The 18,368-nt window shown below is 45.8% G+C and overlaps 1 protein-coding gene across 1 annotated transcript in view; it reads right to left on the minus strand.

Annotated features, from left to right (window-relative positions):
• SMS (spermine synthase) overlaps window positions 1-4,953 on the minus strand; it is a 44,474-nt gene extending 39,521 nt beyond the window's left edge. The window contains exon 1 of the mRNA XM_026451892.2: window positions 4,642-4,953. Within this exon, the coding sequence (XP_026307677.1) occupies window positions 4,642-4,690 (49 nt within the window). The 5' untranslated portion in view covers window positions 4,691-4,953. The remainder of the gene's footprint in view (window positions 1-4,641) is intronic.
• Window positions 4,954-18,368: the final 13,415 nt, after the last annotated feature.

The following is an 18,368-nucleotide window of genomic DNA, read 5'->3' on the forward strand; positions in this document are numbered from 1 at the left end:
ATTGGGTTATCGTATGCATTTAAAATTCGTACTCTGAGAAGAGGTCCACAGGCTTCCCTGATGAGGGTCAAAGGTACAACAGAACCCCCTACCCCAAACCTTCTCTGCTAAGCCCATAATTCCCAAGTAGCCTTCTGTTCTTAAATTACTAAACAAGATTTGTTATAAAATTTGTGAATTTGAGCGACACAAATCACTTTGTTTCCCTGCACAAATCATATAGCAATGGTCCAAAGGACAGACCTAATAGTATCTGCCATGTTTCTGAATTCAGGACCATCCTCATAATTCTACAAGGTAATTGAGTGTCTCAATTTCCCCTAATTGACGTGAACCAGCATTCCACCTTTACCGTAACATAAATTTGATCTATTTAATCGGCATGTACCAAATATCTACCATGTACCAGAGCTATCTCCAGGATGCAGACCCTGGTGGAGGTCTGCTTCAAAAGATATGCCCAGCCCAGGGGAAAAAAATGGACATAGGATTGCCAGACCTTTTCAGAGCTGGCTGGCCTATTAGAGACCTTCCACTCCAACACTGCAAGAAGAGGCTATAGAGACTCACTCACCACCGTTTCCGTGTTTTTGTTTTTTTGAGAGTCTCTCTGCAGCCCAGGCTGGAGTGCAGTGGCACGATCTGGGCTCAGTGCAACCTCCACCTCCCTGGTTCAAGCAATTTTGTCTCAGCCTCCAGAGTAGCTGGGACTACAGGCAAGGGCCACCAACTCCCAGCTGATTTTTGTATTTTTAGTAGAGACGGGGTTTCATCATGTTGGCCAGGTTGGTCTCAAACTCCTGTCATCAGGTGATCTGTCCACCTCAGCCTCCCAAAGTGCTGGGATTACAGGCGTGAGCCACGACACCTGGCCCTTGTTTTTGAGAGTTTCACGCCATTGTCCAGGCTGGAGTGCAGTCTCGACTTCCTGGGCTCAGGGGATCTCCCGCCTCAGCCTCCCAACTAGCTGGGACTACAGGTGCAGAAAACCCACCACACCTGGCGTTTTTTTTGAGACAGGTTTTTCCCATGTTGTCCAGGCTGGTCTTGAACTCTTGGGCTCAAGCACTGCGCGCACCTCAGCCTCCCAGAGTGCTGGGATTACAGGCATGCCACATCGCCCCCCGCCTCCCACTCACCCTCTGGATACCCAGGCATCCTGCCTAGCACGTGGGGCTAGGAACAGACCACGTTTCCTCCGCCAGCTCAGATATGCCTACACTATCTAAACATGGGACAAGTTTATTCCTGTTAGCCTCAGGCTAAGTCACAAAATGGTTTTTGGGCTCAAGAGTCCTTAGAATCCAATACTTCATTTACAAGATGACCACAGATGAGCTGTTTTTTTAAAAGCAAAAATAGAAATGTCCTGGGTTACACCTCATCAGCCAGAACACTAAACCAGCACCACCAAGCCCAACCTACCGTTGCTCTTGGTGGGCTGGTGGCTGCTGCGCTCCCAACACAGTAACAACATAATAACTAAGTGGTTCAAGTTTAATTCCACTAAAATCACATCATGGAACTGGAACATTAGAAAGGATTACTAACAAACGGGGAAAAGAAGAACATGAATCCAGGCTCCACAGGCATTTGACTCACCCTTGAGTCACATCCAATATTCACATGCCAAGAGTAATGCCTTTTGACTCATTATCAATTAAATGTTTTTGGAGACCTCACAAGTCGATTTTTCACCAAGCTCCCCTTACTAAAAACTAAATGAACTTAGATCCCAATCTAGCCAGGATCTCTTTATTTTTCAAATGTGGATGCTGACAGTAAAGGTCGACGTGTTTCACCCCAAAGTGATGGGAGAGAATACAATATGAATCGGAGTTCTTACACCCAGAATACTTGTAATGACTCAAGGTCTGACAGATGCGTACATACACACATTCCCCACCCTCCCACGCACGTAATATTTCTTTCTAGAATGTTCACCTTGCCATCAAAGCTTTCTTATCTTTAAGAACAGACGGAGAATTAAAATATTAACAGCTTATGTTTCACCTTTCCCTCTTAAGAACGTTCTATTCTGCTCTACACACGTCTTTATAGTCAATCTTTTTACTTCCTCTTTGCACAACTAAATTATTAAGATGCCACTTCCACACCTTTCCAATTTAGAAAAGGCCAGTTTCTCCTCCTGCCTCCCACACTAGGGATCCATAGTTCTCCTGGACAGTGTCAGCCCAAAGTGTTAAAATTCTCTCGCTTTTTCTTCATTCGCTTTTTTCCCACTTTAACAAAACAACAAAAACATCCCATTGTGAACCAGCACTTCAAGAGGCTAAATCTAAATTTGGCCAAGGAGGTTTAAGGACAAAGGGAAGTGCCAGAGTCTTTGGGCCCCATGCTGAGATCACCCTCCTTAAAGCTTAAAAGAAAACCCATGGACAGGCCCTGCACGGTGGCTCATGCCTGTAATCCCAGCCCACTGGAAGGCTGAGGCAGGTGGATCACTTGATGCCAGGAGTTTGAGACCAGCCTGGCCAACATGGTGAAACCCCGTCTCTACTTTAAAAAAAAAAAATTACAAAAATTAGCTGGGCGTGGTGGCTCAAGTCTGTAAACCCAGCTACTTGGTAGGCTGAGGCACAAAAATTGTTTGAACCCAGGAGGTGGAGGTTGCAGTGACCTGAGATCGTGCCACTGCACTCCACCCTGGGCGACAGAGTGAGACTCCATCTCAGAGGAAAAAAAAAAAGTTAAGAAAATCCATGGACGATAAATACAGGTGAATGTTCACAAGGTGCTCACAACAGGGACACTTCCCAGACTCACCCCTTACTAGCTGGGTGACCGTAATACACTATTTCTCCTCACCGCTAAATTCAGTATGCCAGAGCTTTCATTAACCATTCAGCCCTAGGGCTGGCAGGGTAATTAATGAAACCCTGGCTCTTCAGCGCCACCACTCAAGCACCATTTTATCTCTAGCAGTCTCCCTGCCCTACATCCTCACCTAAGAAATGTGGGGACTAAAATTAACATGCTTTGTTTTCTCCCAATCACTTCAGACCACCTAAATACACTGATACTGCTTAAAAACCCTACAGAGTGCTCCACAGCTACTCCCTTAAGCGTAAAAACCCGAACAGGTGTACACCGTTTTTTTTTTTTTTTCTTTTTAATGGACAGGGAAGACTGAGAAAGGTTAACATAAACCCAAGGCCGCACGCAGAGCCCATCAGGAAGAAGCCAGACTCAAACCCAGGTGTTGCTCCAAATCCTCAGTCTTTACTAAATCTTGCGAGTTCGGAGATCCTTTAAATTTGAGGGAGAAAATGCAAAGTGAGTACTCAGAAATTCAGAAAGAAAAAGTCAGTGTTAAAAATGGTAAGAGAAAAGCCTGCTCTATCCAATTCGAGGAAAACTCTGGGAAAAGCAAGGTATGAGCGAGACACTCCAAGTGGAACCTATGGGAAGTGCAGATTCAGGTCTGCGGCAGTCACAAGTTTAAAAGCCACCAGAAAAAGGAAGGGCAGTTCTATCTTTCCCGCGACTCCCACCCCCCACGACAGAGGCACCCCGAGAAAAGAAGCCTGCAAAGTATCCCTCCCCTTCAAATTTCCTGCACACAGTTCCGACTTTAGCAGGTCTCTCTCTTCTGGTCGGCTTTTTTTTTTGAGACAAGGTCTTGCTCTGTCGCCCAGGCTGGAGTGCAATGGCGCGATCTTGGCTCACTGCAACCTCCGCCTCCCGGGTTCAAGCGATTCTCCTGCCTCAGCCTCCCGAGTAGCTAGAATTACAGGCGCCCGCCACCACGCCCGGCTAATTTTTGTATTTTTAGAAGAGACGGGGTTTCAACATGTTGGCCAGGCTGGTCTCGAACTCCTGACCTCGTGATCTGCCCGCCTCGGTCTCCCAAAGTGCTGGGATTACAGGCGTGAGCTACCGTGCCCGGCGGACTCTTCTGATAGCTCCCCGATTCGGGGTGTAAACGTTTCCCGCGCCCAGACCTCATGCCTCCCCACCCCCAATAATAATAATCGTTTCCTTTTCCCGTCCCCCAGTTCCTTTCCGGGGTATCCGTCTCCTACGCAGTCGGCTGAGAATTCTGCAAGCGCTGCGCGTCCGCAGACCTTCCCACAGCCCCATCTCTCTACGAGGGGAAACCCCCGCCCCCAAGAGGGAAATTTACCCGCCTGCAAGAACAGGAAAAGGTCGCGCGGGCAGCCCCGCTCCGCGCACGCCCCCAGCCCGGGCTCGCCGCGCGGGTCACGCCTCGCTCCGCCGCAATCCCTACAACCCTCGTCCCATGGGGGGTCCGCCCGCGCCCGGCAGCCCGGGGAATCCCCGAGCGGGAGTGCGAAGGCTGCGAGCCCGCGTGGGAGCGCGGGTGGGCGGCCAGGGCCCGGAAGGGCGGCGCGGCCGGCGGGCACCCGGGACTGCCCCTCCAGGCCCCGAGCTGCAGCCGGGACCGAGCGTGGCGCGAGCAGGAGCGCGGCCTCCGCCTGGCCGCCGGTGCACGCGGTCCCGCAGCGCGCTGTGCGCGGCAGCCCGGGAGACTGCGGCGCCGCGCGGGCCGCCCGCATTGTTCGGCCCGCGGCGCACGCCCCGCCCGACCCCGGCCCCAGCCCGCCAGGCGGCGGGAGCGGCCGGGATGGCCGCGCAGGTGGCGGCGGGCGCCCTCACCTTTGGCGCCGAGCATGAAGTCGAGCGTGCTGTGCCGTGCTGCTGCCATAGTGAGGCGAGGCCCTGTGCCATGCCTGGGGGAGCGGCCGCGAGAGACTGGGGGGCCGCGCGGCGTGTCAGGCTGCGGCCGACGGGGAGTGCGCTGCGCCCGGGGAGGCCAGGACTAGGAGGTGGGAGGGGCCGCCGGGAGAGACCCGGGGCGCGGGGGCGGGGCCGGTCCCGCCTCCGGGAGGGAGGAAGCCGGGACGCCTCCAGCCCCGAACTTGGAGCGCCGGGTGTGAGGCCTCGCTAATGGTGGAAACGTGGGCGCCGTGCTCCCCGGCGTGCGTCACCAATGGCCGCGCCCTGCTCCAAGGCTCGCGCGGCCGCTCCCGCCATCCGTTAGGTCACCTTAGGTTTAAACAGCGCAGCAGGACTTCCGGGGGGCCCACCCCCTACGCTTCCCCACACACCTCTCCCTAAGCTAAGGCCCCTCTTATTTCCTGGCGGAGTCGGGAAAATCAAATGATGAGATCCATCCCTGTAGTCTAAGAGTACTGCCTGGCTTTTCTTACAATGCTGCAGTTAAACCCATTCGGATTATTACCATTATTAGCAAGGGTCTGCTTTGCATTTGAGGACTGAATAGAAAGCGCTTGGGCATTTACGTTGTCTACGTTTTCACGCAAAATAAGAATGAGGGAGAAGCCCGTAAGAGGACAGCATTGTTGTTAATATTGAATTAGGAAACTGCAGACTCCGGAGTTGCTCGTCTAGCAGGACTCCTTCACTGGCGCCTCTATTCATGGCAATAGCCTTTGCGGTGGGCTTATTTTTGACACTGGGGTTATGGCTGCTGTTCTACAAAATAATGGCAAAGGGGAGAGAGCATGAGCGTCTGAACTAAAATTATTCTTTATTGCACTGACGACATCCCTGGGCAAATGCCTCCATCATCCTGTCAGGCTTTTGTGCCTCTCACTGCCACAGGAATTGCTGTAATGGTTAGACAAAATTTAAATCAATGAACTCATGGGCCTCCACAAAAGCAACGAAAAACCTGGATATTAAACTCATCTCTCCCCCAGGCAACAGCTGTTTTGCTGAGTTCTTCATCCACCCTTCTACAAAAACTGGGCAGTGTCTTCACAAGTGTTCAACAAGGGTCTGTTGAACAGACCTTTCTCTGTTAACAACTGGATCTTTTTCTAGGACCTGCATTAATTTTTGTCTACCCATGGCCACCTGTTTGTTATTCTGCATGTCTTCCTTTCTTCTGTGTGTCCTAGGTTCTCAATTTTGTTAGCTATTGCAATTCTCATCCTTCAGTTATCTATGTCAGTCTGCAGCTCCTCTTTCTTCCTAGGATGTTCTCCACTTCTTGCCATTCCTCTGGAGTCAGGTCACTGACAATAGAGTTGTGTTTGTCCTGCATGTTGCAGGGGCAGTAGGGCTCCATGGGCCTCAGGTGTGCCTTTCCCCACTCAGCACCAGTGTGGGCCTCACGTCAAAAGGGCCCTGCACTTGGTTTAATTCTCTGTTGCCATCTTGAAATGCTTAATTCTTGAACAAGGGGCCCCATGTTTTTATTTTGCACTTGGCCTGCAAACTGTGTAGCTGGTTATGCTCTGCAGCTTGTGTCTGGCAGCACAGGTGGCCCTAGGACTCAGACTTGAAATCTCATCCCCAGCACTTGTACCTTACCTTGTTTCCTGCAAGGTACAAAGTAGGGATGAAAATCCTGAGATGCTTTGCTTAACTTATCAGACAGCCATAACAAAAGTGGAGTTTAACAAATGCGTCATTGGCTGGGCATGGCTCATGCCTGTAATCCCAACACTTTGGGAGGCCGAGGCAGGTGGATTGCTTGAGGCCCGGAGTTGGAGACCAGCCTGGTCAACATGGTAAAATCCCATCTCCACCTAAAGTACAAAAATTAGCTGGGCTTGGTGGCACACGCCTGTAATCCCAACTACTTGGGAAGCTGAGGCATAAGAATCACTTGAACCTAGGAAGTGGAGGTTGCAGTGAGCCGAGATCGTGCCACTGCACTCCAGACTGGGTAACAGAGCAAGACTGTCCAAAAAAACAAACAAAAAACTACAACAAATGCTTCATGATGTTAGCACAACATCAGAGTTAAATTGGCCTCGATATGGAACCAACATTGTTGGGGTAACATTAGGAGTTATTGCAAGGATGTTCCCAATGCACGTCCTACTTACCAGTAACATAATCCTACTCGAGGCCTCTTTTAAACACCTCCAATTGAGCTGTGAGTATCTATTTGGATTTGGGAACATGTTCTCATTACCTGAGTTTTATAATCTAGGCCCTTGGCTTCCAGGCCTGTTTCAGGACTAATAATCATGTTTGTGGTAATTGTGTTCCAGTCGACCAGTGGATCCTGTGCAGAGTCTTAAATACTGCACAGCTGTTATCAGACACGTCAGCAACTCGTCCTGCAACAAAAGACTCAGCAGAGACTAGATTTACCCTAGTCCGACTAGAGCCTGCATTCTTGAGACAGTCTTGCCAATGGTGAAAATGTGGATATTGTGGATTCGTGTCCTGCAGCCTGCCACTGACTGCTCTTGCCAGAAAAGTAAGACTGAGAAAGAATAAAGCAGTCCTGCCTTCACAGAGCTGGCCAGGCACTCATAGCTGTGCCTGGGTGTCCTGTTGAACAGAAACAACTCCCGAGAACACCAACATCAGGCAAGGCCACTCTTATGACAAGGGGGGGTACAAAACACAAACAAGACCACTCTGTAATCATGTCTGAACACGGAGAAAACATAAGCCTTGTCCAAACCACAAATGTGACCAAGTACCACCTCACCCCCCAATCCTGGCTAATATGAGTGACTGCTGCTTCTTTACCAACCACAGCTGTAGCCTGGCTCTAATTTTCTCTGCTTCTAGAGAACATTTGTTAAACCATCCAATCATAGAATTCCCCCCACCCCCACCCCCCGCACCAACTTCCAATCCAGAGCAACACCTGGCTTCCCTAAACGCTCCCCAAAACCACCTGACACAGTGTCATGCCAGATGCCTATTAACTTCAGTAGGGATGGCGCCAGGTTCAAGGGGCCAAAGAAAAGACTCAGAGACATGGAGTTTACTGGTAACTTACATACGGGGACGATCCAGTGGCAGTGGGTTCAACAGGAGAACACCCTCCCCCTAACAACCCGGCAACCTTCATTTACCCTAAACAAAGGGCCTCCATCCCCTTCAGGACCCACACTGCTTTGGCCAGGCCAGAGGCTCAGATGTTCCCCATGGTCTCTGGTTGGCCATGCTGGGAACTCCAAACACACATTCAGGTGCACTTGACATATGGGGTCATTCTCACCTGACAGGTTTTCGCTGCTGGGGTGCCTTTAACATACCCAGGTGCAAATCCTCTAGGTTGTCCTTTCTCACACCTTCTTATTGAGAGCCCCCGCCCCATCACCGCCTCTGTTCCCATCACCGCCTCTGTTCCCATGGTATGTGTTTCCCCCGCCTGCAAGGAGAAGAAAACTGCTTGTTCAACTCTAGGTGTGTTCTTGGGAGTGTGTGGCTACAGTGCAGTGACAATATAGACAGCAAGATGAAGTCCAGGCTTAGGGTGAAAGCTTTGGTGACCCACTTAGCAAAATGCTAGTATTGAGTATTACTCCTGTCCCAACCTCCCTTTCCAATGGGCCCACTTGCTTCTGAGCAGACAGGCCAAGCTGGACATCAGCAACAGAGTTTCTAAAAATTTAGAGAAAGAGCCACACTGTCCTACACAGTGATCAAGTGTGTACTGGGAAGAGGGAAGTCAAAAGCAGAAAAGAGCCCTCTGTTAAAAAGGAGGAGGTGGTGGTGGTGGCAGTGGATGGGTAGCTGAGGTGCTAATTGGAAATATCCACAGACTGTTGGCCTGCACTGTAAGGCCACCCATCATGCTGCTGTCCCAAACTTTCATTGCAGGGCGGGTGAGGGAGCTGATGGGGGCTGGCAGTCCTTAACAGCTGCCCTGGCCATCAAAGCCAGTAGCCTTTTGTTTCTTTCTTTCTTTCTTTTTTAATATATACAATTTTTTTTTTCCACCAGTTCATTTGGGACTCTTGGAGACATTCTGCCTCCCCGGCCCCTGTGTGCTGCTGTAGTGATGTCAGTTCCCCTCTTAAACACTTGGCATTAGCTATTAGGGTTAGAGTGGCTGACACAGATCTGGATCACTCCCCACTATTTTTTCAGATGAATGTGGGACTCACCCAGCTATTTTAACACTATTTAAATTTTTGACTGAAAAGAGTTATGTAAGGCCGGGCGTGGTGACTCATGCCTGTAATCCCAGCACTTTGGGAGGCCAAGGCGGGCGGATCACCTGAGGTCAGGAGTTCAAGACCAGCCTGACCAACGTGGTGAAATCCCATCTCTACTAACAATACAAAAATTAGCCAGGCGTGGTGGCAGGCGCCTGTAATCCCAGCTACTTGGGATGCTAAAATGGGAGGATAGCTTGAACCGGGAGACAGAGGTTGCAGTGAGCCAACATCGGGCCACTGCACCCCAGGCTGGGCGACAGAGTGAGATACCATCTCAAAAAAAAAAAAACAAGTATGTAAGCAAGAGGGGGCTAGGATCTTTACAGCGATTCTCAATTTCAGCTGCACACTGGAATCACCTTGGGAGTTTTAAACATACTGCCACTGCCTGGGCCTAGCCCTAGTGTCTGATGAAATTGGCCCCAGGTACAGCCTGGGCATTGGGATTGTTAATAAATAAATAAATACAAACCCAGGAGATTCCAGAGTAAAGCCAAGAGCACCACTGCCAAATCAAACAGCGGTTTGTATCACAATAGAGCCCACTCCACATCCACAAGGATGGCTATATGTAAGTAAATAAAGAAACACATCTTAAAAACCAGAAAATAAGTGTTGGTAAGGATGCGGAGAAATTGGATCCCTCGTACATTGCTAGCAGGAATATAAAATGGTGCAGCTGCTGTGGACAATAGTTTGGCGGTTTGTTGAAAGGTTAAACAGAATAACTGTATGATCTAGCAACTCCACTCTTGGGTATATACACAAAAGAATTGAAAACAGGTGTTGAAACAAAAACACGAATGTTTATAGCAGCATTATTCAGTTATTCACAATACCCAAAGGTGGAAACAATCCAAATGTCCATCAACAGATGAGTGGATAAACAAAATGTAGTAGAGCCATACCATGGAATATTATTTAGCCATGAAAAGAATGAAGTCCTGATGTATACTACAACATGGATGAATTTCAAAAGCATTATGCCAAGGGAAAAAAGCCAGTCACAAAAAAAATCTGTTGTATGATTCCATTTATATGAAATGTCCAGAATAGGTAAATCCATAGAGACAGGAAGTGGGAGGGATGGGGAATGTGATTGCTTCATAGGTAAGGGTTTCCTTTTGGGGTGACAAGAATGTCTTAGAACTAGATGTAATGGTTGCACAACATTGTAAATGTGCTAAATGCCACTGAATTGTTCACTTTCAAATGGCTAATTCTATGTTATTTCATTTTAGCTCATTTTAAAAAAAAGAGGCAGCTTATAGCCACATCAAGTTTGAAAGGTAAAGCTGTATAGAAATTTTTAATAAGCAGGCTTCGTCACCCAAAAATTTCAAGTAAATGTCTAATGGGAGGGAATTGAAGTGAGGTGTTGGCCAAAAAAAAAAAAAAAAAAAAAAAAAAGGCAAAAATGAAGGCTGCTGGGAAACCAGCTACCTGGTTGTGGTTTTCCCAGAGATGTGCGGACAGGTGGGGACAATCCTATAACCCAGAGGCCCAGCACTTTACGAGTGTTACAAGTGCCTGTAGAGACTGAAAGAAATGTTTTTCTCTGTCTTGGCCGCAAGACCACCACTACCCCTAAGTTCAGGTCTTTTCTCATTTCACCATAAAATTTAAGTCAAAAATCTCTTTTTTTTTTTTTCCTTGAGACAGGATCTTGCTCTGTCACCCAGGCTGGAGTGCAATGGTGCGATCTTGGCTCACTGCAGCTTCAAACTCCTGAACTCAATTGATCCTCCCACCTCAGCCTCCCAAGTAGCTGGGACTACAAGCATGCACCACCATGCCAGGCTAATTTTGTTTATTTTCTGTAGAGACGAAGTCTCACAACCTGGCCAAGGCTGGTCTGGAACTCCTGGGCTCGGTATCTTCCCACCTCACCTCCCAAAAATGCTGGGATTGCAGATGTGAGCCATCATGACTGGGCAAGTAAAAAAATTCTAAATATTTGATGGCCCAAGAGGAAAGACATCTCACCAGTGAAGCCTATAGAATGCCCTGGGGTAAATATATTTCTTGGGCCACTAGGAAGGTGAGGCCAGCTCCTCTGACACTTACCTGCTTTGATAGTTTCATCAGCTTCCAATACAAAATTATTTCATGCTTACAATAGTTCTAAGAGGTAGGTGAAATTATCCTCATTTAACAAATGGGTTAACTGAGGCACAAAGAGGTTAGGTAGCTAGAAAGTGGGAGAGCCAGGACTTGAACCCAAGCGGGTGGCTCAGGAGTCAGGCTGTTTACCCCCTCACCTTGCTGACTCTGATCGCCCTGCCTAGTTGTCCCAAAGTGTCTCCACTTTTCTTAGGACTCCACAAACCTCAGGTGTGTGAGTCTGCTTACCTCCCACCAGTAGGCACCCCCATCCCCGTCAGGGTGTGTGCGATTGGAGGGGGTGTCCTCTCTCCCTGCTCTCTGAAGCTATTCCCTAACTCCACCAAACAACTTCTGGGGCGAAATTCCTACCCCTACCTATTACTAGCTGTGTGATAGTGTACAAGTTCATCAGCCTCTCTGCTTCCGTCCCTCTCACTAAAATAGAGCTAATAATTACCTCATCGAGTTGTTGTGAGAATTAAATGAATAGATATCTGGCAAGCACCGATGGCAGTGTCTGACACATGACTAGCATTCAATAAATAGCAGCTCCATTGAAGAGGACATTGATTTTGTTATGGAGGTGTCACACTCCTTCGGGACTCCTTGCTTTTTACTTATTTTTATTCCTATTTTTTTGTTTCTTGAGACAGAGTCTGCTCCGTCGCCCAGGCTAGAGTGCAGTGGCATGATCTTGGCTCACTGCAACCTCCGCCTCCCGAGATCAAGCGATTATCTGGCCTTAGCCCCCAGAGTAGCTGGGATTACAGACGCACACCACCATTTGCCTGGCTAATTTTTATATTTTAGATAGAGATGGGTTTTCATCATGTTGGCCAGGCTGGTCTCGAACTTCTGACCTCAAGTGATCCACCCGCCTCAGCCTCCCGAAGTGCTGGGATTACAGGCGTGAGCCACCGCACCGGCCTACTTATCTTAACATGTGTTTGATACAACTTAACAGTCAGGGGCAGTCTCGGAAGCTGCTTGCAGTGGCATTTGATGTGAAGCACTATGTTGCACAGTGGCAGCAGCACCCTGTCTCTTCACCTGCTAAATCTTGGGTGCCTGGAACACCCTCCTTTCTCCAGTGGAAAAATCCATCCAGGAGCATTCAAGGCCCAGTTCAAGTGGCGCCCCCTGGCCCAGGCAGAGCTGCGCACTCACTCATTTACCTCCATGTTTCCACAGCACGGTGTTCAGCCCACCAGTGAAAAACAGCCCAATTTGTATTAATGGTACCATGTTAGCTCCCTGCCAGCTCCCCAAGAACTTGACCTGTTTCTCTCTCGCCAACACTCCTTCCTTAATGGGACTACAGTCCAAAACGTTTGAGGCCAAGGTTAGGAGCTTACTAGTGAAATAAACTACTAAGGGAACAACCCTGGTGTCCTAGTTCACAGACCAGAGCTCTTTTCATTAAACTAAACTTTTCATGAAATTGTCTTCATGTCTAACTTCCGTTATTGAATGCCTAGGATAGATCACGGTATTTGTTAAGTATTATGAGTTATTTATATGTGTTATTTCTAACCTTCCGAACCCAGCAAGATTCATTCTCTCATTTAAATACTGTATTGAGACACCGAGGTCAAGTGACTTGCTCAAGGCCTCATGCCAGTCTGTGGCAGAGTGAGGCTTGGCTTGCGGGTCAGTCTGACTCAAAGTCAGTAGAATTTCTAGTCTGTCATCGTGTTGCTACTCAGTACAGGAAATGAGTACCGAAAAAAACCCTGAATGGCTCTTTTAAAACACACTCATTCTACATGCAGACAATTGTTATTTTAAGGAAAAGTCTAGAAGAAAAAGAGAGATTACATTTTGGCATGCAAAGGCAAAACAATAAATATTCTTTTTTCCCGTTCCTGGATCCCATTTCAACGTCTTCAAAGCAAGTAAATTTATGCTTGTTGACCCAACTCTTATTTTCAAATCTTTTTAAACTCCATTTTCAACTTCTTCCCCGTGGCACAACCAGTCCCATGACTCCCCTCTGTCAGACTCTGAGTATCTGCCTAAAATCATTACACAGCAATCACTGCTAGGATTCACTCCTCTCTACTAAGCCATAGGTTTCTTCTGGTTATGTTGTATGTTGCCTGGCATATTACCATGTTAGTTATAAAGGTCTTGTACTTTAAGGATATATTCATGTCAGTATTTTAAAAATATGTTCATTTGGCCAGGCACGGTGGCTCACGCCCAGCACTTTGGGAGGCTAAGGTGGACGGACTGCTTGAGCCCGTGAGTTTGAGACCAGCTTGGATAACATAGAAAAACCAGGCATCTACAAAAAATACAAAAAGTAGCCAGGCGTGGTGGCACGTGCCTGTAGTCCCAGCTACTTGGGAGGCTGAAGTGGGAGGATTGCTTGAGCCCGGGAGGCTCCAGTGAGCCATGATTGTGCAACTGCACTCCAGCCTGGGTGACAGAGTGAGACCCTGTCTCAAGATCTATACACACACACACACACACACACACACACACATATACACACACACATATATATACACACACACACATATATGTATATTGTGTGGAACTTTGTCCTTTAATAATCTTAAATTGCATTTTATCAAGCTTCTTTACAAATGCATAGTTTTCTCATTTTTGTCTGAAAGTAATAGTAAGTATACTTGTTGACAGTAAAACTCCACAAGTAAACATGACTGTATATTATTTTAAACTTGCTTCTTCAAAAAAATAAAAAAAAAACCTAGGTTATTGCTCTTTGGTTATTTGCAATTAATCAAAAATAATTTAAAAGCCTCTAGTTATGCTTGTGTAAAAAAGAAAATTTTGCTGCAATGCAAGATGCCTGCCAAATTGAAAAAATAAACCTAAAAGAACTTTCCTTTGCTACGACAAAGCAATGGTGTGATGATCACCAGTTGGGCCAGACAGACATCATGTGTCTTCTGCTGTGATGTACTGAGAACTCAACATTCTTTCTGTAATCTTCTTGCCAAAAATGCATAACCTGAATCTAATCATGGCAAAACATCAGACAAATTCAAACTAAGGGAACAAGGGAACTTCCACACAATTAATGGCCTATACTCTTCACAAAATGTCAAGGCAAAACAATACAGAGAAAGGGTAAGTAACTGTTATAGATGAAAAGAGATTAAAGAGATGTGACAACTAAATCACAATGTCCTAGACCAGGAAAAATAAAAAAGAAAGCCATAAAAGCCATTATTGGGACAGTTGACCAAAGCAGAGCAGGGACTGTGGATTAGACAAGAGCATTGTGTCAATGTTAAATTTCTTGACTTTGATCAGTGTACTGTGGTTATGTAAGAGAATGTCCCTGTTCTTAGGAATTACACACCGAAGCATTTTGTATAAAGGGGCAATATGTTTCCAATTTATTTTCACATAGTTTGGGGGGAAAATAGGCATGTACAAATAAAAAGAGAGAAAAAGACTGATAATGCAAATGGAGCAAAATGTCAACAGTTGTCAAAACTGGGTAAAGGTATTTATACAAAACTTTTTGTACTATTTCTGCAACTTTTTGTGCACACATTTAAAAGTATATCAAAATTAAAGGTTATCAAAAAAACAATAGATGTATAGAAGATAAAAGAATATTACAAAAGAAAAAGAAGAACAAAGCAACGCTCCTGAAATGTACATGACACGGCGGAGTCTAAGCCATGTTTAAATCTTTTGTTAATGGGCAAGTTTGATTTAAGAGAAAGAAACATTCTGCATTTTAAAGTGCAGGGTTGAGGAAAAAAGGAAGGTTGCCTTTTTTATACTTTCAGCCCATTGTTCACAGACTCAATTTAAACAAAACAAAACAAAACAGAAAACCTAACACATTCCTCCCATGGGAGATTCATGGCCCATTCAGCCACACTAGTAGGCCTCTAGGTCACCCTCCCACCTTCACTGATGACTTTGATGCAGCCGTTACCTCAATGCCTGCCTCATCCCGGGTAGAGTTTTGGCTTCTCTGTGCATGAGACAGCCAATGTCCCATCTCAATTCTTTGACCTCCTCAGCACTAATCATTCTGGATACACTTGTGGGTGAGGAGATAGAGGGTGGGAGGGAGGAAGCGGAGGAGTTACGAGGAGGAGGCAGCTGGTGTAAAGGGAATGAGGCTACTCAGAATACGTGTGCTATACCCGTTCTGTGACCGTATCAGGACCTTCAGTCCCTGACCACCTCATTTCCTCCTCACTTGATCCCTCACCTTCTCATTTTAGTTCTCTCCCCATGGTTGGTCACATCAGTCACATCATGTCTTCAATTCTTCAATCCCTCATCCTTTGACACTGCAAACTCCCAACCCTAGACCAATCCAGCCTTTTGCCTTCTACTGTCCTTCTCAATTGTTGTTCAGGATAATGGGAAAACCTTACACTGGTGCTGACTCATATATACTCTGTGTGTGTGTGTGTGTTTTCTTCAAAGCAATTGGGCTTTCATCCCATTCAGCAATCCTTATTGACCTTTTCTCAGTTCATTACTTGATCTTTGTTTTTATAATAGATTTTTGAAACCTCCTCTTCCTGTGGCTTCCATGACATCACTACCTTCTGGTTCCCCCTGCTTCTTCAATGTGACAGTGCCTTCACCAACTTCTTCCTGTCTCCATGTTTTTCTGTAAATGTTGAGCTTCTTACAGCTTCCATCCTTGGCACGTCTTCTCTCCTTTCCCTGTACCAATGGTTCTCAAATCTGGCCACATATTAGAATCAACTGGAAAACTTTAAAAGATTGTCATGCTTGGGTCTCATCCCTGATTTGTCTGTGGTATGTCCCAGGCATTGGGGTCTTTTTAAATTCCTCCAAGTGATTCTAAGGTGCAGGCAAGGTGGAGAACCTCTTTCTCCAGGGGATCTCATCTATGCCTACAGTTGTAGCCACCTGCATGCAGATTCCTAAATCTCCGTCCCTGGGTCCTATTCCTTCCCCTGAGCTTTGGACCTATTTATTGTTCCTCTTCACCCTCTGCAATTTCAAAGTCAAATGACCAAACTGAACTTTTTACCTTCTTCCCCCACTTGGTCTTTCTTGTGCAGTCTTAAACTTGAGACATTTACATGCTCATAAATAGTGAAAAAAACAGACTCTGTACCGCAGCCCACGGAGCTGACCACATCAGACACTTTGGACTAATTCTTGATTCCTTCCCTTCACTTCCTACACCGTATCACCAAATCTTCCTTTCTCACACCAAATCTTCCTTAAATTCATCTCATCATTTCCCCCATGCCCTCTTTCTAATTATCTAAATTTGGGCCTTTATTCTTTCTCTCCTGTATAATAATAATTGGCTCCTTGCAATTCTTGCCTTGCCTTCTTCAATTGTTACCTTTCCAGAATACAAATCTAATGATGCAACAACTCCCTTGCTAAAACTCTTCAATGGCTGCCAGTTGCCTACAGAATAAAGATCAAATGCTACATGTGGCTTAAAGACATCTCATGATCTGGCTTTACCCTGCCTTTTGTCACTCAACTCCTATTATTCCTCCAAAGATACAGGACTCTAAACTTGCTAAGTTGCCGTAAGTCTCAGACATAACATGGTCTTTCTTTTTTTTGAGATGGAGTCTTGCTCTGTTGCCCAGGCTAGAGTGCAGTGGCACAGTCTCAGCTCACTGCAACCTCTGCCTCCCGAGTTCAAGCGATTCTCCTGCCTCAGCCTCCCGAGTAGCTGGGATTACAAGCGCCTGCCACCACGCCCAGCTAATTTTTTGTATTTTCAGTAGAGATAGGGTTTCACGATGTTGGCCAGGCGCTGGTCTCAAACTCCTGACCTCGTGATCCGCCTCCCTCGGCCTCCCAAAGTGCTGGGATTACAGGTGCGAGCCACCGTGCCCGGCCAGCATGGTCTTTCATGAGCTAATAATGTTAAGAAAAGTTACCCAAAATTTGGAAATAAAATTATATATTAAGTAATAAAAGATTACTCTCTGGTCTTTCTGTGTCTCACTGGAGTATTATTTAAAAAGTAAATCTATGTTGCCTAATGTAGAGCAGTGCTGTGCAATTGAGCCACAAATACAATTTTAAGTTTTCTAGGAGCCACATTAAAAAATAAGTAGAAAGAAGCCAGATAAGGCCAGGCACGGTAGTTCACACCTGTAATCCCAGCACTTTGAAAGGCTGAGGCAGATGGATCACTTGAGGTCAGGAGTTTGAGACCAGCCCCACCAACATGGTGAAACCCCATCTCTACTAAAAACAGAAAAATTATCTGGGTGTGATGGTGCACGCTTGTAATCCCAGCTACTCAAGAGGCTGAGGCAGGAGGATCGCTTAAACCTGGGAGGCGGAGGTTGTGGTGAGTTGAGATCGTGCCACTGTACTCCAGCCTGGGTGACAGAGTGAGACTCCATCTCAAAAAAAAAAAAAAAGAAACCAGATAGATTCCTGTTAATAATGCATAACATTTTACCTAAAGTATTTAAAACAATATTCTTCCAATATGTAAAAACATTATTAATGAGATATTTTAGATTCTCTTTTTCATCGTAAGCCTTTGAAATACAATGAGTATTTTACACTCACAGCACATCTTTGGATGCTAGATTTTCATGGGAAGTGCTTCATCTGTATTTAGGTTTCATAAAATTTGCATTTGGAAGAAAAGTGGATTCACATATCCAAGTTGTTTTAACATACCTGAAAGTTTTCGTGTAACTGAATTGAGTAGCAAAAATTATTTTCCTTTAATATTTGCATCCTCATTGACAAAACGAGCTTTTTTTTTTTAGAAGTAGTGATTTTACTTTGAAGAAAAAGGATGTCAGTTTCAAAATCATGTCTGTCCAAGTTAAGTAAATACACTAATTTGTGTCAACTCCATATTATCAACATTGAATTCAAAGAGGTATTGCATGATTTGAGAAGTAATTCTAAGTTTATCAATATAAACAAAGCATTCTTTAAAATTTTCTATAGTTTTTGCAGCCAATTTACATGACTGTCTATTAATAAAGTCTTATGCATATTTGATTCATGTTAGAAAAAGGTATGAAATCATTATTATTGACTTGCATCACAAAAAAGTTCAATTTCAACATTAATCCTTTAACCGTCTAGCTAAGTCACAAATAAGCTTTTCCTTTTCTTGGAGTTTTAAATTTATCTTGTTCCTATGCAGTGTAATATCCATGAGAAAACACATAAATCACATTGCTATTTTTTTCTTTGCTGTATATTTGGCAAGCACTCCTTTTGTTTCAAGAAAATCTTGAATTGGAGTTAACAGCTTGGTAAAACTCTATGGCTTAACCAATGAGCACTGGCAATGAATACGAGAGTAAATTCATTGTCTTTAATTTCTTTCAACTGTTCTTTAAACTGGTG

This window comes from Piliocolobus tephrosceles, chromosome Y, assembly GCF_002776525.5.
Source record: "Piliocolobus tephrosceles isolate RC106 chromosome Y, ASM277652v3, whole genome shotgun sequence".
NCBI classification, from domain to species: Eukaryota; Metazoa; Chordata; class Mammalia; order Primates; family Cercopithecidae; genus Piliocolobus; species Piliocolobus tephrosceles.